Raw genomic sequence first — 22,508 nt, 5'->3', positions numbered from 1 at the left:
CTTGCAAATGGCAGGTCAGAAGTGATTTACCGTTAACACAGGTGATGATTTAGGTGAAAATTCACCCTTCGCAACTGTTTTGACGGATGTATAATATTATTTCAACGCAGAGGAGGGGAAACAAGACATGCAGTAAGTTTCCTAGTTCAACATCTGAAAGAGAGTCGTGTTTTCCCCACAATCCCGCTAAAAAAAAACTCACGCTAATGCTAGCTAGCTACCAGTTCACTTGTATGCAAGCTAAACTGTAGGCCTCGCAAACTTTGTTCCTGAAACACGTATGTCGTCAATTCTTGTATCAAACCAACGTGCTGAAGATGCGTTGTACCTCTAGCCCAACGCTGCCTTAAATGCATGACGAAATTGTGAGGATATTGATGCACGCTCTCTGCATGGTAAACGGGACTAGGACTATTGAAAGGCACTTCAAGCTAGGGAGGTAGAGCCAGACGTTTGAGTGACGTTTCCAGTCACAGGCCTGTGTGATGCTCAGCTGTCATTGCGAGACTGGTACTGTAGGGCAATGCAATGTATGTGCTATTTCTGGGTTATGTTTTTGCAGGCGAGATTGTGAATAAAAAGTAACAAGGTAATTACCCAAGCTCCATGGTAGACTGACACAAAGCGAAAGGCTAGTTGCAGGCAGAGTAACTATTCTTTACAAAGTGACAAAGATTGCGAACAAAAGAAGCGTTAGTTCATCAAGTGGTACAGATAGTTCTTCATATGTTTTGTGTTGTTTCTGTTTTGACAGGGTATGAAGCGAGTGCGGACCGAGCAGATTCAGCACGTCGTGACGCAGTACCTGAAGAGGCGGCAGTATGTGGACTCGGAGGGGAACCTGAAGATAGCCAAGCTCTCGCAGACTGCCGAGGAAATGGCAGCTAACCTCACGGGTAAACATTACACTCGAATAGCAATTATTTTCTTTTCATTACTTATGTCTGTAGCCAGGGCCGGATTATCCATAAGGGCCGGTGGCACCAACCAATTACAGCCAGTCAGGGGGCACCACAAACTTTACAAATATTGTTCATAAAAGGGGCAACTGTGAGGTGTAGTGGCGTAGCAATAACCTATGAATAAACCACACCGCTTGTTTTTATTGAGAAGGGCTAATGTAGTTCTACTCTACCTTTGACATGACACCAATCAAATGCTGGCACTACTTGATTGCATCTTTGCAACAGGTTTTATAAGCACACTCTAACAGCCTTTCACTCAGCCTGTATGGTTTCATTTCCTTGTGTTTTATGTTTTCATCCCTCCACAGTTCAGACAGAGTCCAGCTGCGCCAACATCGTGTCGGCCGCTCCTGTTCAGGCTGACCCCCATCAGTACGAGACCCAGTTCTCCAGGCTGCGTACCTTTCTGCTGGGTGAGTGAGCTGTTGGGAATACAGCACAGCATCTGAAATGTGCACTCTGGTCACTGTTACTGTGTTCAGGCTAGGGCTGCATGATTATGGAAAAAATCATAATCACGATTATTTTGGTCAAAATCATAATCACGATTATTAATCACGATTATTGATTTTTGCTGATTTTTTTGAAAATTATAACAAGATGAAATATAACCAAGAATGAATTACATATGGGATGAGCAAAATAAAATGAATTGTAATAATTATGTAAAGGCAATAGCATGAAATTTAAGTGGACAGATTTCTGGCCAGAAACACCAGCCTGTCAATATGTTCTGGCTTCAGGGACGCTGTCAAAAGTAGGTCACTATTGCCACGATTAAATCACGATTAAAATCATAAATTCGATTTCACTATTTTATCACGATTTTGATTATTTTTCGATTAATTGTGCAGCCCTAGTTCAGGCCAACCAGCATCAGCCAGAATACACCTTGGGCGCATTCAGGCCGTGCCGGTGCCCGTTCCCGCACCTAATCGTGTTCACGCCACAGATATTAGCGTTCGCGAACAGGAAAATTGGTTTGCATTGCGAACGGCAAAATACTTGTTTTTCCTCCGCGAAGGTGACGACAGCGTGGCCGTCAGCAGGTTCATCTGGCTAACACAGTCACATGCTGAAAATGTTCAGAGCCCGATATGAACACGGGCGGTTCGCAGATAAGCACTTTAGTACCGAGCGTAACTGGTGCGGGCACCGGCACCGGCTTTGTTCAGGTTGGCCTGAAAGCCCTACTTGTGTTGGCATAAGGGGACAACCCAGTGTATCTTGAGTCCTGTGTAGTCCACTGTGTCTGCAATGAAGCACGCTTGCAGCCTGCAGGTATGTACTGTTCTCACAAACACTGTGAATAGCAGTGCTGAATATTCATTGTCTGCGTAATTGCATAATTGCACTAGTCCATCATTCATTATTTTAGTGAAACTTAGTCCTCATGTTATTCTTCAGAGCCTAGACACTTGTGTACTGACATGCAGCATCCCTGCTGTGTGTGTGTGTGTGTGTGTGTGTGTGTGTGTGTGTGTGTGTGTGTGTGTGTGTGTGTGTGTGTGTGTGTGTGTGTGTGTGTGTGTGTGTGTGTGCTGTAGCGTGCTATAGCTACTGCTAACCCTGTTTGCTCCCTTTTCCCCCTTCCACCGCTCTCTCTGCAGAGGGTTCGTCGGAGGTGCCGTGGGGTGCGGTGCGGAGGTGAAATAACTAATGAAGTAAATGTTTTTTTCCCCAGCACCTGTGCCACTGCTATTCTCTGCTTTCTTAAACTGAAAGTGTTTTGTGGTGTGCTCCCGCTCTCTCTGCAGAGGGTTCGTTGGAGGTGCCGTAGGGTGGGTTGCGGTGCGGAGAAGTAAATGTTTTTTTTCCAGCACCTGTGCCACTGCTATTCTCTGCTGTCTTAAAGGTGGGGTTGTAGGTATGACATCACGTTGGGGGAACTCCCCCAGGATTCTAAGGTTCTACATAGACTCCTATGAGCCTGCGGAACCCCCAACGTGATGTCATAATAGTACATATTCTTAAAATGGTAAACCTGCAACCCCACCTACTGGAAGTGTTTGGTCCTGTGCTCCCGCTCTCTCCGCAGAGGGTTCGTCGGAGGTGCCGTGGGGTGCGGAGGTGAAATAACTAATGTAGCAAATGTTTTTTTTTTCCAGCACCTCTGCCACTGCTATTCTCTGCTTTCTTAAACTGGAAGTGTTTTGTGGTGTGCTCCCGCTCTCTCTGCAGAGGGTTCGTCGGAGGTGCCGTAGGCTGGGGTGCGGTGCGGTGCAGAGGTGAAATAACTAATGAAGTAAATGTTCTTCAACTGAAAGTGTTTTGTGGTGTGCTCCCGCTCTCTCTGCAGAGGGTTCGTCGGAGAGTGTGTGTGTGTGTGTGTGTGTGTGTGTGTGTGTGTGTGTGTGTGTGTGTGTGTGTGTGTGTGTGTGTGTGTGTGTGTGTGTGCGCTGTAGCGTGCTATAGCTACTGCTAACCCTGTTTGCTCCCTTTTCCCCCTTCCACCGCTCTCTCTGCAGAGTTCGTGGGAGGTGCCGTGGGGTGTGGAGGTGAAATAACTAATGTAGTAAATGTTGTTTTTTTTCCCCAGCACCTGTGCCACTGCTATTCTCTGCTTTCTTAAACTGAAAGTGTTTTGTCGTGTGCTCCCGCTCTCTCTGCAGAGGGTTCGTCGGAGGTGCCGTGGGGTGCGGTGCGGAGGTGAAATAACTAATGAAGTAAATGTTTTTTTTCCAGCGCCTGTGCCACGGCTATTCTCTGCTTTCTTAAAGGAAGTGTAATGAAGACCATGTCCAGTCTCAACTCAGTTTTAACACTGAAAGTGTTTTGTGGTGTGCTCCCGCTCTCTCTGCAGAGGGTTCGTCGGAGGTGCCGTGGGGTGCGGAGGTGAGCCGCGTGCTGTACCCTCTCTTCCTCTACCTCCACCTGGACATGGCCCGGTGTGGCCTGCGCTCGGCCGCCGACGCCTTCTACTCGCGCTTCCACTCGCTCTTCACCCAGGAGGCCGACCAGAGGGCCACCGTGGAGACGCTGAAAGGAGTGCTCACCGCACAGGTAATACACGCATACACACACACACACACACATGCCCGCACATACACACATATATGCACACACACACACACACACACACACACACACACACATGCGCGCACATACACACATATATACACACACACACACACACACACACACACACATGCGCGCACATACACACACACACACACATGCGCGCACATACACACACACACATGCGCGCACATACACACATATACACACACACACTCGTATACATACGCTAGCGGTGGGTAACACACACACAGTTCAAGAAGACGCTTTTGCACACCTCTGTAGTTGGGCAGGTGGCTAGGATATTATCCCAGTGGGGTTGTCATTCAAGTGTAAAGAAATCAGGTAACCTTAACCTGAAGAAGGTCGGATGACCGAAACGTTGTATTAAAGTTTGTTGGTGGAATGGACAGTGTGCGGGATTTACACTTCAATACACACACATATACTACACATGCTACACATTAGGCCTGGACGATTTCAATTTTAAGCGCGGTGTCAATTTTTTCTACGAATATAAATTAGACGTTCGATGCGCATTCAAAAAAAACAAAACAAAAAACATCACCGTTTTCACAGACCCGCGAATAGCCAATCATATCTAAACAGCGCTGCACGTAACCAATCAGTTGAAAGAGAGCCACGTCAAGTTAGGTTGTGGACACGCACTTGCAACACAGAGCAGTAGGCTACGCTCTGTTGCAACATAAACAAACCCACGTGTAGAGGCTAGCAGCAGCAGCGCAGCGCAAAGCCGGTGAAGTCTGTAGCAAGCCATCTCTTCGACCCAACCCTCGTTATTACATTAGTTCCAAGACTTAAAAGTGAACTCTATTGACAGTTCAACAGAGAATGGAAGTTGCTGTTATTGTGTTGTTACTGCGTTGTGTGTGTACTCGCGATTGTTGTTTTATTGCAACATCGCGATGGCAGCGTGAGTATCTGTTTACCGTTTCCGTGTTTCATTGTGTCTCTGTTATGTTTTGTATAATGGCACTTACTGCTTCTCTTCTCTCTATGCCGCGGTTCGGTCAGAGTGTTGCGGATTTGTTTATTAATGCGCTACTCCGGCAGAGTAGAGGTTTAGTTCAGTTTAGTTTAGTTTATTTGATAGGGACAGATACATAACATGTAGGTTGCATAACAACCAAAACAGCAGGCATCATAGCATTTATAGCCAAAAGCTCATTTCCAATGCTCGTCCCTAGAAGGGCTTTTAAAACAATACAATAGCAGCAATAACAAATAAAACAGTATTATCATAAGAACAGCCTATACACTCATTCAGTCCAATCATTCATTTTTGAAACTTTCAATCATACTTAAAATTGGTGTATATTCTTCCATCCATCTCATGCATTCTCTAAACATCATAGTCACATTTCCTACCAATCCTACATCTGTCCTGTACTTACTGTTATGTATTTTTACACATTATCACCCACACAATACACACACACGCACACACAAAATCAGCCCCCCCCTCACACACACCATATCAATTGCCCTCACTCTCACACACACATGCACGCACCCACTACCCCCTCCCCCCCTCCCCCCCAAGAATCTGCAATCTCTACCCAATAAGCACACTCACACATGACTACATACCTGGTTGCTTTTTAGGAACTCCATCAGCTGAGTTTTAAACTGCTCATGATTGTGAATAGCCTTGATATCAGATGGCAAGCTATTCCATTGATTAGTTCCTTTAATCAGGAATGAAGACTGGCCAAAGACCGTTTTGCGGTGTGGTACCCTACAGTTGCCCAATACCGCGTTCCTGGTGGACCTCCCAGCAACCTGTATTGGTTGGATGTTATCACAAAGCAACTGAGGGGCTTTACCATGCAGACACTTATGAACTAAGATGACGTTAGATAAGGCTATGTAGTTATGAAAGCTTAGCATGTTCAGGTCCCGCTGGACGTTACAGTGATGTGTTCTTATGGACCGCTTACCTAGGATTTTTAATGCTCGATTGTACAGTCTCTCCAGAGGTTTAACTGCTGAGAGACTTGCCTGTGACCATGCTGTAGTACAATATCCTATGTGGGAGAGTATCATCGAGTGGAGGTATATTTTAGCTGCGTCATATGACAAACAGTCTCTAATTAATCTGTAAGTGTATGAATTGAGTCTGACCGTTTTACATATTTTCTTTATATGTTTGTCAAATTTGAGGTGCTCATCCTAATACACAAAGACAAACACAAACACACACACACACACACACACACACACACACACACACACACACACACACACACACACACACACACACACACACACACACACACACACACACACACACAGGCATCAAGGTACATTGTCACTTTTTGTCTTTTAATTTCTTATTATTTCTCTCCTACCTATCTTTGCTTCTCTCTCTCTCTCTCTCTCTCTCTCTCTCTCTCTCTCTCTCTCTCTCTCTCTCTCTCTCTCTCTCTCTCTCGCTCTCTCTCTCTCTCTCTCTCCAGGATGTGGCCTCTCACCCCAAGCTGTGTGCCCTGCTGGAGCACAAGTACGTGGTGCACCTGTCGGACGCGGCTCACAGCTACCTGCTCAGGTACCTGCAGAGTGACGACCACGGGGCGCTGTGTAGAGTGCTCAGCACTCACCTGCAGCTAGAGGTCACCCCAACGCCACGCACACACTACCAGCTCTACGCCAGCAGCGCCAACAACACCAACAACACTACTACAGGTAAGTCTGGCTTGAAGTGTGTGTCTGTGTGTGTCTGTGTGTGTCTGTGTGTGTGTGTGTGTGTGTGTGTGTGTGTGTGTGTGTGTGTGTGTGTGTGTGTGTGTGTGTGTGTGTGTGTGTGTGTGTGTGTGTGTGTGTGTGTACGCTATGCTACGCTACCATGATGCATCAGCTATCATTGTGTGTGTGTGTGTGTGTACGCTACGCTATGCTACGCTACCATGGTGCCCTTTGTAGGGTACTCGCCTTCAGCTGGAAGTTGCCCAGTGCAACACACAATAACACCAACAGCAATACTGTATACAGTTAAGTGTTGAGTGTTTGTGTGTGTGAGAGATAATCCCTCATCTCCATGTGAGGGGAGCCTGCTGGCTACAGCACTCCTACTTATATTGCCAAATGAAGACAAATTGCACTTGTTGCTCTGCCCTGTAACACTGAACTATTTCACCATTTACAGGTGCCACTCCAGACAAGGGCAGTGGGAACGACATCTCTTTTTTTTGTGATTAACTTTTTATTAGGTTTTTAGTAAACACAAAAACAAAAACATAAAACAAACAAACAAACAAACCGTCATCCTCATAACATGAAGTCAGGGAATAGTGGACAAGGAGAGGGGGGAGGGGTTGTCATCCAATGGTGCTGTAACCAGGGCTTGAAAACGAAATTATTTTTCAAACGTTCCGTTCCGAACGGTTCAGGCAAGTTTCAGTTTAACGTTTTCGTTCCTGCAATCGTTCCCCCACAAAAATATCGTTCCTGAACCGGTTCGGAACGAAAAATAACGTTCGTTCTTAACGTTCCTGCAGTGTTTAACGGCCATATTAAGTCTATTTTCGTGGACTTTATCTTAGAATAGACGTACTCATTATTTCCCCTTGATTTACACAGCTATTCTCAAAAATAATAACACACCCAAAAACACTCAGATGGGCTATCCATCCTGGCAGATTTAACCGGATGCCTATAATTCTTATCAAAAGTAGCCTATGCCAGCCCAGTAGCGGTGGGTGGATGTTGATTAGGGAGGCATACAGAATAGCCAGAGAGAGTTTTTAAAAAATAAGAGAGTTCCTAAAAAAATCTCTGGAATAGCGCAGGTAAACGTCAGCATAAGAGGTGTCGATAGGCATGGATTTCAGTTCTTGCCTAGCTCTATTTAATAGGCTAGGCCATGATGAGGTTTGCAGCAAGTGAAACGTGTAAGTAAAAGGGACACAGTTTGCTCCACAAAAAATCCCAAACTGTTTGAGATGTGCACGATGCAAGGGGTCACTAGTTCTAGAGAAGGGACAGGTTGCATAGTCTGAAACCTCGGATATGCTCTCAGATAGGCCTATCGGCTACCAACCATTCCAGTGCAAGTCCATCACCACAAAACCGGAGACCTTTTGTAGCCTTAACAGACAAGCGTCACAAAATAGTAAGAGTTTCCACGTAGTCCATCCCATCAGCCCAGCCCTCTGCACGACAGAAGAGAATAATAACTTAAACAACAACAAATGCGCTGTCTTTCTCTATCCCTGCTTGTTGTCACACGCGACCTACTGTTACTCGTGATGACAGCCAGGAAATATTGCGCAATATTACTGAGGAAACCATCGAAACATTGAGCGGGCCAGCTAACGTCAGCTAGCGTCTGTCCATCTGCCACGAATGACTTTATCCCGCATTGACCACAACAACAGATAAATAAGACGTCCTTGATTACAGCACATAAAACGCCAGCTCTCACCTCTCTTCTCTACAACCGACAGTGGGATAGCCTACGCTGCGCACAACAAAAGCACTTCAGTAACTTTACGACAACATAATTTGCCATAACCGCATTGAACATCGAGGCACTCGGCGGTGCCATTACAAGTAGTAAGCTAAACATGACTTACCCACCAGTTGCCTCTCGAGAGCACTCTGCGAATTAGGTTCATCAAATCGCCTATCCAATTCCTTTGCAAATCATAGACTGTATGGTCCAAATACTCTGTCCCTGTAGGAATCCCAACACCGATCTCAAGACATGTTCTCTTTTGCTCTCCATGGTGTCAATATAAAACTCTGTAGGCCTACTGTCCGTGAATGAGACTGAAGAACAGCGCGGGTAAAGTGCCATTTCTCTTACAAAAACTTATTTGATATTGGTGGTCAACAACTTTAGGGCGGGTTTATTAGAGCCAACTTCCAATCACTACGAGAAAGCCAGGAGAACAGAGACAGTTTAGTTCTGGTTTCCTATCAAAATCTCTGAGGAGAAGCACATCCTAAAATTTACCCAGGAAGTTTCTCCATACAATGCACAGTCGCACTCTGATTGGCCAATGCTCCTCAATATTTTATCAATCGGCGGCAAGAGCTCAGGTGAAGCAAAATGCTGTTGCTGTAGCCTATTAGGCCTATGCATGTTTCCCCTCATACACGTCAGTAGCCGAACTAAAAGACTGCTCGTCGCCATGGTTACTCCTCAAACAAAATCGTGCACTTGTATGAAATATAGAGAACGAAAAAAAAACCGTTATTAACCGGTTTGTGGATTTCAGAATAACGTTTTTGTTCCGGAACACTTGAAGACCATTTCGTTTTCGTTTCAGTTTCCGTTCCTTGTAAAATTCCATAAAATTTCGTTCGTTTTCGTTTTTCGTTTTCGTTCCCTGAACCGGTTCGGAGCCCTGGCTGTAACCAAAGAAAATTGTCCAAGGAGGGGGGAACAACATCTCTAATAAGTTGGGGAGGCCTTTGGCATAGCCGTCATACATATTCTGCACAACAGACTCAAAACAGATACATTGCACATGTTGCTCAGTTCTAAAACGTTAAACTGCTACACTGATCTTCTTTAGATGCCGCCCCAGATAAGGGCAGTGTGAATGACATCCCTGATGAGTTGGGGAGGCCTTTTGCACAGCAGTGACACCAGAGAGATTAGAGAGAGAGAGAGGTTCCATTGGCCCATTGTTTCCGGGTTCTATTATAGCAAGGGGGAGTGGGGGGAAATCCCCCTTTAGGCAGACCTAGGCAGACCTAAGGACTGTTCTATTCAATGCTAGGAGTATTATGACACGCCCCTTTAGGCAGACCGGAACCTGGTCATGTTAGGAGCCCATAGAAACCTATTACAATGGCATATCTCTATACTTAAAGAATCTCTGGTCATACTGTATACTTATTCTGCACAACAGACTCAAAATAGATACAGTACATGTTGCACATGTTGCACATACACTGAACCCACTCTTCTCCCCTGCCTTCCCAGGTACCGCCCCAGACAAGGGCGGCGGTGTGAACGACCTCCCAGATGAGTTGGGGCGGCCGCTGGGTCTGCCCCAGAGCGAGGCGGCCCTGGAGGCCCTGCAGGACTCCATCAGGAGGGTACGAGAGGGGCCCCCCTCGCTCACCACCGTCTGCTTCTACGCCTTCCAACACACCGACCAGCAGCTCAACGCCGCAGAGGTGTCGTTAACGTTGGATTCCGAATTCATAACTGTTTATTATTACTGTTTTTATTTATTTTTATTTGTTTTATTTTAATGATAATGCAATAATACATTTTATTCATAGATTTTATAACTGCTTATTACTGTTTTATATTTATTTATGTTTTTATTTGAATGACAATGAAATAATACATTTTATTCGTAGGAAGACAAACCAAAAAATATAGAGTATATAAAATAAAGAGTTTTTATACTTTTATCTTTTCCCTTTTCAGCATTTTTACATGTAATTCTCATTTCATCTTCTGCTTTCACTTTTTGAGACACATTGAGCAAAATCTGTAAAAAAAAAAAAAATTGGAGGAGACGCTCACACTATCGGCTAATTATTGTCACAGTTCTTGACTGGGTGCTGAATCCCGCATAAAACATAAATGAATGAAGGAAGCAAAGGACAGCACTCTTCAGATTTTTTCTTTGTTTATTCGCCCACCAACGTTTCGGACAGAGCCCTTCTTCAGCGTGTAAAGGGCTCTGCCCGAAACGTTGGTGGGCGAAAAAAACAAAGAAAAAAAATATGAGGATTGCTGTCCTTCGCTTCCTTCATTCAAAATCTGTGTTTGAAATGTGTTCTCCTTATAAATGTGTCTTGTCATCATGCCTTGCCTTCAGGTGTCACCTGACAGTCGTCTCCTGGCTGCTGCCTTCGACACCTCTGCCCTGAAGCTGTGGAGCCTGAGGGCACGCAAGCTGAAGGCCGGTCCCCACAGGGTGGACGTGTCGCGGATACACCTGGCCTGTGACCTCCTGGAGGAGGAGGTGAGTTTACATACATTAGTGCAGTAACTACGTCAACATCGAAACTGGCAAGAAATGCCCTCAAAGCCTTGATATTATATGGTAGTTACTGCAAATTTGCTAAAATAATAATCTATCTGGGACACATTTGGACCATGAGGCTTTAACACAAGTTAAAGGAAGTGTAATGAAGACCATGTCCAGTCTCAACTGAGTTTTAACCAAATACAGTTATGTACTGTAGGCCTAGTTACTGCATTTTGCCTTTGTAGAGCAGGACAGATCCATGACATACTGTACGTCAGGGCTATTCAATTGGAGGCCCGAGGGCCACATGCGGCCCAGATGCAGTCCACATGCGGCCCAGGCATGGCCCCCAACTGAAGCAGTATACATTTCAGTTTTGTTACTGCAGTACAACACATTATTGCTTGTGAATCTTCTGCTTGTCTTACACATTCACATTCAATGTGGTTAAGTTTTAGGTCAGAGGAACATGTTTAAAATTTGTTTGTGGACTACTGATTTTAAGTGTCATTTCAATGGTGGTGATGTCTGAAAATGTGTGGCCCGACTGCAGTTCTTGGTTTCGAAATGTGGCCCAGATGAAATTGTAGTTGAATAGCCCTGCATTAGTGTTTCTCAACAGGGGGCGGTATAGCCCCCCCAGGGGGCGACGTTGGCGAGCTAAATTAGGGGGGTGTTGAGAAGGATACAGCTGAGAGGGGACGGTACTTAGTTGTTATTGGGTGGCATTAGTCCATTTCATTTTGTAATACTAAGGGGGACATTGACAGTCTTATGATGAGATCAAGGGGGCGTTGGGAGGCTTATAATGAGGTCATGGGGGCATTTGTTCAAAAAAGGTTGAGAACCACTGACATACACACACAAGAGGTTCTTTCCGATACGCGGACTCCCGTCCTCGAATTGTACTTGTGGCTTGCATTTCACGTAAGTGTGGATGTGAGAGGAAGCTGTCTGAAAGGGATGTTTGGGTGACCAGCTGTGTAACCTGTTGGAGCTCTTCATGGGCCATTCTGGTGGAAACAGGAGAGTGGAGGAGCACATTTAATTCCAGGGCTGATAGTATCCAGGGTCCATGCCTGATTTCAGGCTTGACAGAGTTTGCAAAAATAAAAACATTGATAATAATTAGCCATTAGGTTATTCTTATCTCAGAAAGTGCTACAGGTTCAGGGGTTTCTTCTACTATCTGGCTTGAATAATGGTCATACACAGGCTATTAAATGTTTGAATAATGTGTCAAAATAGGCCTACGTTACGTCACTATGCAGTATCTTGTCGTCGTCGTTAGAGCAGGGAAAAAAAGTTCAGGCTCAGAATTTTTTTTCACCATCACCCCTGTAATTCTGCCGTGATTTGGGCAACTGTGGTTTTATGTTTTTTAGCACCCTATTATCCCAGACAGCTTCCTCTTGCGTCCACAGTTAATCCTGTTGGATGTGGTTAATCCCTTTTGGTGGTATGCAGACATTACCTTGGATACCGTGGCTATTGATGCATCACAAAGTCTTGCTGGTGCATTATAATATTTTGAGCAAAACTCTTACCCTGTCAATTGAACCTTCACGCTCTGCTCTTGCAATTAATGACGTTTGGCCACCCACTTCCCACACTAAAATGGCAGGTGTTTCAGTTTCACCCCTGTATGTTGTTATGGTGGTACCCTCTAATTGTGGAGGGTTCACACTTTGCAAACCATTTTCCTGTAGGACGTTGTATTGAATATTTGTTTTATTATATTGTTATATTTTATTATATTATATCCTGTAGGATGTTATATTATATTGCATATATTTGAAGAGTGTTTTAGCAAAACAGTGTATCTCCATTTTGTAGAATGTTGGGAAATTTTTGTATTAGGCATTCCATTGCATTGCATACATATTTGAATTCACACATAGGTTATGGGACCTCTGAACAGTCATTTTCAATAATAAAATGCAAAAGTCAAAAATGGTGGATACGCCGTTTTGCAAATAAAACTCTTCATTTGTTTTCCGTGTGTGTGTGTGTGTGCGCGTGTGTGTGTGCGTGCGTGCGTGTGTGCGTGTGCGTGTGTGTGTCCCCAATCAGGATGATGAAGACTCGTCGGGCAGTGAGATGGTCACCTTGCGTGGCCACTGTGGTCCGGTGTACCGCGCTGCCTTCCTGGCGGAGGGCCAGGGGACCCGTGGCGGTGGCGGTGGCAGCGGCACGTCGCGTGCCCATGGCGGAGGGGGCCAAGCCCTGCTGTCCTGCTCGGAGGACGCCACCGTGCGGCTCTGGGACCTATCCAGCTTCGCCTGCGCCGCCGTCTACCGGGGACACGCCTACCCCGTATGGGACGTGTCCGTCAGCCCCTGTGGCCTGTACTTCGCCAGCGCATCGCAGGTTAGAGACCAGGAGTGCCTTTCTCGAAAGCGTCGTTGCTAACTAAGTTAGCAACTTACTTGGTTTCTATGCAATTTCCAGTAGGCAACCTACTATCAAAGAAGGTGGATCTAACAAAAAGCGTCATTTTGTTTCTTTCCGTTATCCACTTTATGTTGGATTAACGCCCCTTTAGGAGACCTTCGGTTAGGAGACCTTGCCCCTGTGGCCTGTACTTCGCCACCGCATCGCAGGTTAGAGAGACCAGGGCTATGTCTCAAATGACGCACTTTAGTCAGTGCACTGACAGTCAGTGCACACTGCACACAGTGCACTGAGGTCTTAAGTGCATAGTGTTGTGGAAAAATTTGAGCACTGTGCACTCACTGGAAGTGACGGCTGAGCATGGCATTAGCTCGCCAAAATATGAGTTGGCTACTGTTTACAATGCACAGCGTCTGGTGCTTGTATTTCCATTTCCTTCACCCCAGAGGACAGCAATCACACATACAATGCTTTGGTTGGCATGAAAAGGTTGGTGTCCAATCAACATTACTTAGAGAATTAGGAGACTGCTGACCAAACTCTTCTACTGAACTAAATGCCACATCTCCTCTGTGTCATTGTCAACATGGCCGCCGTTTAGTGCGTGCAGTGTCCATCATTCAAGCACTGCATTTTTTCCGCCATTGTTAGGGGATCATCCTGGCAATTTCAGTGCACTGGCTCCACTGAAGTTTACAGCGTGAGCGCCCTAGGCATTGAAAAACAGTGCCCGAAGTGCACAAGTGCGGCATTTGAGACACAGCCCAGGAGTGCGTTTCTCGAAAGCGTCGTTGCTAACTAAGTTAGCAACTTACTTGGTTGCTATGCAATTTCCAGTAGGCAACCTACTATGTTGCTAACTGGTAACTGGTTAGCAATGATTCTTTTTTTCTTGGAATCATAGTAAATTAAATTGTAAAAGCTCTTCAACATCATCATGATTAAAAAAATATTTTGGAAACAAAGACATTTTGATTGAAAAAACATGTCATATATTTCACTGGCGACAGGCTTGCTTACTATATAATGAAATTAAGTTTGGTTTGCCATCATAATCAGAAAAAAAACCAGGGTTATCTAAAGCCACTGTTCTATGAGTTTCAAATGAAAGCACCACCTCTGGCGGTCAGGAGAAAAAAATAGGACTGTTTTGGTACGCTTAGTTGGGTTTTATAATGTAATAACAAAATAAATCTTATCGTCTCCTATGTTTTCCACAGGACCGCACGGCTCGTCTGTGGACTCCGTCGCGTGCCTACCCGCTCCGTCTCTATGCGGGCCACCTGACGGACGTGGACTGCGTTCGCTTCCACCCCAACTCCGGATACCTGGCCACGGGCTCCTCCGACAAGACGGTGCGCCTCTGGAGCGCCCAGCAGGGGGCGACGGTTCGCCTCTTCACCGGCCACAGAGGCCCCGTGCTTTCCCTCGCCTTCTCACCCGACGGACGATACCTCGCCTCAGGTTGGTTGGGGGGGGTTTGGGTGGGGATAGGATCGACCTCTCCCTACATCTCCATCCATGGCTGAGGTGCCCTTGAGCAAGGCACTTAACCTCGCATTGCTCCAGGGGCTGTAACCAATGCCCTGAAAAATAATTACTGTATGTTGCCTTGGATAAAAGTGTCAGATAAATGTAATCAGGGTTCTAAATTAACACACGCCAACCCGCCAAACACGGGTGAAAATTAATTTTGGCTAGTAGAAAAAAATACCTACCCGCCAATTTGGCCAGTAGCGCCCGAGTACAGTAAATTATGAACGGTAAACCGCTGCTATGACGAACGTGCGCACGTTAAGTATGCAGAGCCCTTAAGGCGAGATTTCCTACATTACCCATGGACACTAGCGTCACGACGTATAGCCTCCCACCATGGGCTTTCCAGTGCAGCGAGCAGCAACTCCATGCTGTTGCGCGCGCCAGCATTGAAAACATTTCAGACGACCAGCCTTCTGTCAGCTACGCTCACACTATTCTGACAGGCAGCTCTCCTCCTATGCTCTCGTCGATTTCGCTACAACCTTTTTAACGCCACTACTGCTATTATTACTAGGCTGAACCTTGCTGTAACAGGCTGCCTTTTTGAAGCAGCGAGGCCCTGACCGTTTCAATAACATGACTAACGCAGATTATGTTTTGTGCGAGTGATGAGAATGTGGCGGTGGTTAGAGCAAAGTTCTGTGTGTTGGTGAATGCTAGTAGTAATTGTAACAGTAATAGTAGGGGCCTAGTGACTTTAAAAAAGAAGTGGTTGTGGAACAAAATTGCGACAAGGGCAGAGGAAGAGAGCTGACTGTCAGAGTAGTGTGAGCGTAGCTGTCAGTTCAGTTGTCTTCTGAAATGTTCCGAGTCCTGGCGCAACTTAGTTGGAAAGCCCACGCCATCGGAAAGAAAACAAATAACAAAAAAGCAACCAACGACGAAGCTGTGGAAGTAACAAAGGAATCGAAGATTCCCGTGATATTATTTACTTTTAGTTAAACTAGGCTTCTTGTCATTTTGTTGCGCATGGTAGATAAGAGAAGAGCTCCTCCTCTCCTTTTCCTCTCATCACTTCTCCTTCCTTGGGGTGTGCGTAGGCCTATGTGAGGTTTTGGAGAGTTTTGCTGTGTGCTTGGTTACTGTATGTTAAAGGTCTGTTATGTGAGTGGCTTGTGTGATGTGATTCAGCTGTTTTCAGAGGAATTGAACAAAAACTAATCAAATTGATTAGGCCTAAGTAATGAAAGTTAAAAATAAAGCAGAAGTTAAAAAATAATGAAAAAATATATAGCCTATAATAGGCCTATAGTATGCAGGCCTATATATAGTGTATATAGTGTAATTGTTGAACAAAATTACCATAATTAAAAAAAAAAAAGCCTAACACATAGTTTATTTTGGCGAGATTGAAAAAAATGGCTAGTTGAACTTCTGTTTGGCTGGTAAGAAAAAATGTCCACTAGCCAAATTGGCTGGTGGTGGAAAAAGTTAATTTAGAGCCCTGAATGTAATGTAATGTAAAATACAAGATACATTAATTGCAATAAGTAAAGAGGTAGTTTGTACCAGGTGAATGCACACCAGTGCTCTCCCTCAGCTTTGCGCAACACTCAGCAGGTCAAACGATTGAAACTGTAACTGACTACAGTTCATAATAATAGTCCTGCCAATTTCAGTAGGCTGTTGTATTGCTCACGCTACCCTTGACTTGTCAGTATCCGGTGATGCTACATTTTTTGGCTCAGCCATTTTCTTAACATAGGCCTACTCCTGATGTTGCATAACCTTTTGGATGTAAATGTTTCTGCTGCTCTACTTTTGCCAAGAACGGCGAAATGAGCAAGGGATTGGCGATTTTAGTTTTTGTGTAATTGTGCCCAGACCAAAAGCCATCCTTAAACCTAACCTGTCTCAGGGCATTGTGGAGCACGCGTTAACTTGCAAATGCATAGTGCACACACACACACGATAGTCAATTCAAATCAGTGTGTTATTTTTACTCTCTTAATTCCCCAGGCGGTGAGGACCAGCGTTTGAAGCTGTGGGACCTAGCTAATTATGATGTATAATTATAATATATAATTTATGTATTAATTCACATGTATCCTGTTGTTCTCCCCCAGGTGGTGAGGACCAGCGGTTGAAGCTGTGGGACCTGGCATCGGGCGGGCTCGTGAAGGACCTGCGTGGCCACACGGACGCCATCACGGGCCTCTCCTTCAGCCCCGACTCCAGCCTCGTCGCCTCTTCCTCGCTGGACAACTCTGTTAGGGTCTGGGACATACGCAACAGCCACAGCGGAGGAGGAGGAGGAGGTGCGGCTTCAGGAGGAGGGGGTGCCGGAGGCGCTGGAGGAGGTGGGAATAGTGCGGCGTCGGCCTCGGCTGCGGCGGCTGACGGTTCGAGTAGCGAGCTGGTGGGATTGTACACGGGAAACACCAGCAGCATCCTCAACGTCCAATTCATGGCCTGTAACCTGCTGATGGTGACGGGCACCGCACAGGAGAAACAGGAACTCTAGCCAAGGCACACACACACACACACACACATACACCGCACAGAAGAAACAGGAACTCTAGCCAAGACACACACACACACACACACACACACACACACACACACACACACACACACACACACACACACACACACACACACACACACACACACCTTTTCCCAAGGTCAAGTGTTCTAGCCTTGGTAGAGCGTGCAACAGCCAGTGATTGGATGAACTCCGAGGCTAGGCTGGACTATGCGCTTCACGCACTACAAAGGCTAGAAGACTTGACATTGGGAAATGGTCATTATTTCACTCTGTAATCTACTGTGCATTAGGGTGGCATCAAACACCCCTCGAAAATTTAAACTTTTGCAAAATCCCGCTCTGCTCCTCCAGTATTGTTCCTTTGCACTGCTACAACTTAGGCCTACATTTTACAATGAGGTTGTGATGACGCTGTCGTGCCGAAAAGCGAGTCCCTGCCAGAACACGAGTGCCTTCATTGAAACCAATGGAAACCAATGACCAATTTTTTACCCATTTTTGCAGACAAATCCGACACAATTTAAGATGGAAAGCCTATCAATAAAGCATCTACATTCCTTCTGGAAGTATTACAAAGAGCTGGTTACAATTTCAGTATTATTTCCATAAAAGAATCGAAGAATTGTCATAACAAATGTTACGGTTTCATTCAAATAGCTCATATTAAGTGGAGGACGAGTACTGTTTCATAAGCAAGCATATTTTTTGTTCATATATTATGTAATTCATTCTGCAAAAAAATTGTATAATTTTCTCTCAAAAAATGCCATTGGTTTCAATGAGGGCACTCGTGTTCTGGCAGGGACTCGCTTTTCGGCACGACAACGCAAAGGAACAATACTGCAAAAGCAGAACAGACTTTTCAAAAGATGGGGCGTTTGATGCACCCTACTGTGCATGGCAAAGGAGAAACGGCGCTCTAGTTGAGGAAGTGTGGATCATAGCTCACTTGTTCTGAAATCGCATTCTCCTCCATCTCCAACTGTGGCTGTGAGCTCTTCATTTTTCATCATTGTGGCTGGTTGTTTGTAAAAAAGAAGGAACAACAACAACTTTAGCCATCACTTGGGAAACTTCACTGTGGCCAAATGTTTCAGAAACTTTTCATTCTTTTTCTCTCCCCAAGACTTGAACTTGAGGAGACAAGTCTGGAGACTTCAACTTCAAAGACGATTGGTTTTGTTCATTCATTATGTAGGGCTAAACTCAATGTCACATGGTTGCAAAATGACCCATGGGAACTCTGTCACCATGGCTACAGCTGAAATGTCTCATCCGTTCGACCTCTCCCTCCTCCCAATCAGCCGCCATGCAGCAGATGTCTCCAAGGTTTCACTTATCAACGTTGAACAAATCAGGAACGTTCGCTTATTGTCTCCACAGTTCACAGAATATGTGACTTGCCACAAGAAGGCCAAGGGGCATATGGAGGTCATCATCATAGATCATGATTGTGCAGATTCCAAGCTTGTCATTGACACCTTGCACATGGGAATCTGGTTATATCTGTTGAATTTGTGGCCTTTTCAATGTGTTAATTGCTTAAAGTAGAAAACGGAGAATTCAGCTGCGAGAGATTCTCGTACCCATAGAAAAGACATAAAGTTAACATTTTCAAAGACAAAATGTATGCTTTCATACAAACCAATACTATTTTCTGAAGCATTGGGTAGCTTCTTCTGGACTTCAACTTGCACATTCTGCAAAAAAATGAAAATCACATGTATGTCACATGAGCAGACATCAGGTGGTACAACCACAGCGAGATCATCCACTAAAAAAAAACAAAGAGAACTATTTAATTCATACAATAGTGGTATGGGGCACCTAAGTCACGCCCTCTACTTCCTGGCTCATGGGACAGTAAGTTGCAAAAAAATTGAATGGAAGTGAACGAGGCGAGTTGTGGTGGATTTGTGGTGTATAGGTGGAGGTCCAAGGTTTGGATTGGTGTTGAAAAACCACTAATTTCAAGCCCAGTAATTATTTGTTGACTCCCTCTGCCCCATGAACCAGGAAGTAGAGGGCGTGACTTAGGTGCTCCAGTAGCCGTGGTTGCACCACCCATGGCTACTACTAAAGCGTCATTGACCCAGTCACTGTTCATCATGCAAAATATTCTTTCCGAATCCTGATATTCTGTTTCATGCAAAGCAAACACTAGAAAAGCAGTGACCTGAGACTTTCACTGTGGCTGAATGTTGTGTGAAAATGTTTCGTTCAATCACGAATGTAGGGCTAAACAAACGGTTCTCTCAGATCGAGTCTCTCAAATACAGAAATGCGAACTTAAATGACCAGCAACTTTAACTGTGGTTGTTTAGTGGTTGAATATTCACTATGTTTCAGGAGGGCTAAACAAACTGAAGTCACAAGAGGTTATGAAAGGGAAATGATAAGGCACTGCTGAATATTAGGAAAATAGCCAAATATGACCCCTCCCTCCTTTGGTAACACTTTACTTGACAACGGTGTCATACGTATGACATAACAGTGTCATAACATTGTCATAATTGCAGTCACGTATGTATCATAAACAATATTAAAACATTTTATGGCTTTGTCATTAAGTGAAATTCCGTTATGGTAAAGACGGGCCTAACTATGTCAACTTTTCATTGGCCATGACATGTTTATGACATTAACATTATGTTTATGACACTGCTTTGACACTGTTATGTCATAGGTATGACACCGTCGTGAAGTAAAGTGTAACCCCTCCTTTCATTATGAATCAGATGAGGACTGACAAGTCAGTGTATTCTCTCCCTTTGGAGAACAACTGTGTCATTGGATGTGTATACACATTGATGCGCATCGTGATATGTATCATGTTATGGTTATACACACTGTCTACCAGCAGTCAGAGAAAGGCAGGACGGGATCAAGAAGTCATTGTTGTCTTAACTCTTTACTCTTTACTTACCCCCTCAATGTCGGTATTGTGCCAGTGCTCAATGATGAATGGTATTGGATATGCCTTAACTCAATCGATGCTCTGTAAAGCCATTAAAGCACGCTCAATTAAAGAAATATTGTACCATTTCTGGAAATAAGCAAATTTTACACCTCCCCTTATCAAGTTAACTAACTCAGATGTTCCCTTTCTTCTGTACTTCCAGCTGTTCTCTGAGTCTGACAATGCTAATTTTACCTCCAGGCTAGCATACATTATGGAATCTTGTGGGTTCAGCTAGTTGCTAGGTGGACCCATAAGATATAGCAGTGATAATCACTAGCTTGTAACTAGAAGTAGGATCACCAGACTAAGAGAACGGCTGAAAGAACAGAAGCAAGGAAAAACTGAATCATTTAACTGAGGAAAAGGGGTGAAATGAGCTCATTTCCAGAAATGGTACAGTGTTGCTTTAAGCTAATTGAATGGAGAAAATCTAAGCTGAACACATAGCGTATTGCTAGCATGTGTTTACTAGTATGACATATCTGGATAAGGAATCATGAGAAGGGCTTTACATGTTAACAACAAATGTTGGGTTGCACTAGAATGTGAACTTTGAACTTGTATCGCACAATTCTTTATGCAAAGCCCCTTTTTCCACACAAAATCACATTAGCAACTACATGGTGTGAAAGGTGAACAAGTCAAACGTGAACAAGTGAAATGAAACTGATCAAAGATGTGTGATGGCCTTTGGTCCTTAAAAGCTAATACACACCTGAAGTCTATACACGTCTCTGAAGCTGTATGTCCATACATTCTCTGACTGAAACTGGAATTGAATACATTTTGCCTGTATTTCTTTCTGTGTCTGTGGGGAATATGGTTGAGGTTTGTTTGAGTATCAAGGGCTGACAAGTGGATCAAGCAGATCTGTGCTATTCAAATAACAAATCTCAACCTACCAGATCCACACAAGCATGCATACATAGATGGGTCAATGACGTTTTTTGGGCTCAGAAATCAGGTTGTACTACCACAGCTAATGTCCATAAATCAATTGGTAATTAATGTACTGCAATGAATATGCTTCTCATATAATCCACTGAAACAAAACAAAAAAACCTTTCAATCCATACAATAGTGCCATTAGCTGTGGTTGCTTACACCACCCTGACTTGTGCTAAAAACGTCATTGACCTCCAAACATACACCCACATGTACAAACATTTTATATGAGAGGCCTCAGCCACATCTGTACAGCAGTATTGAGGGGGGGGGCACGAGGGTTCAGGCCAGTTCTGCACTGTTGGACACACACAGCATCAAACCAGCAAGCCACTGGGGCGGACTTTTCCCAGCCCTTGTCAATGTTCTTGTCTGTGTGTGTGTGTCGAAAACCTGTAAAATATATATTTTTGTGGTGTTTTATTTTTTTTCCCTTTATTTGTTAATAATACCCAGGCCGCTGTTTCTGTGGTCGTCATTGTATAGATATCAAATGTTATTTTTACATTTAAGAGCGGAGAGAGGAGGAGGATGATGTGTGACTGACGCAATGGCGTTGAGAAAATAAAAAGATTTGAAAAGTACAGTGAACATTTGAAAGTTTTGGTGGCATTAATGTGGCTATAGCAATGAGTTGCAGGGAATCCGACAGGGGAGTGGGTGTCAAAGTGGTCAGCCGTCCTGGGCCCAGTAAGAGAGGGGGCCCAGAATTGGGTTCCCATTACATTATATGTATTGGGCGGGGGGGCCCATTCAGATGACTTTGTCCTGGGTCCGGCCAAAGATGATTGTGGACAGGGCGTTGTAGAGCACGACTTAATTCAAAGTCGCGGTGCGCACATGGAACAGATTGTTCAAGTAGACGTATGAAATTTCTATGCAGTGTCATGATACCATGTTGCTATGTTCGACATTGGAAACACTGACATTTGAGTTTCTACTGTCATGAAAGGTGATTGAGTGGAAAATGTGTTCTCTAAGATTCACTTCAGATGAAACCACTTAATGCAAATTTCTTTATTAAAACCGCTTCAAACAGCTTTTGAAGTGTACTATTTAGAGTTAAAAGCTTAAAAATATCAATCAGGCCCTGCCGTGGCCAACTGGTAGGGCACTCGTCTGCCACTTGTCTTTTGGTATCAAAATCACGCTTAATAGTGATAAAACAGTGAAAGTGAAAGCCCATTGGGAAACTCCAACTCCCATTGTCATTGTGACACAGCACTCCACAGCAC

The 22,508-nt window shown here is 44.6% G+C and overlaps 1 protein-coding gene across 1 annotated transcript; it reads left to right on the top strand.

Annotated features, from left to right (window-relative positions):
- taf5l (TAF5-like RNA polymerase II, p300/CBP-associated factor (PCAF)-associated factor) lies at positions 1-21,864 on the top strand. Its single transcript, XM_063197738.1, has 10 exons — positions 1-132; positions 755-896; positions 1,274-1,378; positions 3,769-3,968; positions 6,464-6,715; positions 9,957-10,136; positions 10,793-10,939; positions 13,019-13,315; positions 14,560-14,803; positions 16,945-21,864. The coding sequence occupies exons 2-10, from the start codon at positions 758-760 to the stop codon at positions 17,340-17,342; spliced, it is 1,962 nt and encodes a 653-aa protein (XP_063053808.1). The 5' UTR covers positions 1-132; positions 755-757; the 3' UTR covers positions 17,343-21,864.
- The last annotated feature ends 644 nt before the right edge of the window (positions 21,865-22,508 follow it).

This window comes from Engraulis encrasicolus, chromosome 1 (assembly GCF_034702125.1).
Source record: "Engraulis encrasicolus isolate BLACKSEA-1 chromosome 1, IST_EnEncr_1.0, whole genome shotgun sequence".
Taxonomy (NCBI): Eukaryota; Metazoa; Chordata; class Actinopteri; order Clupeiformes; family Engraulidae; genus Engraulis; species Engraulis encrasicolus.
This window is presented reverse-complemented; position numbering and strand designations above follow the sequence as displayed.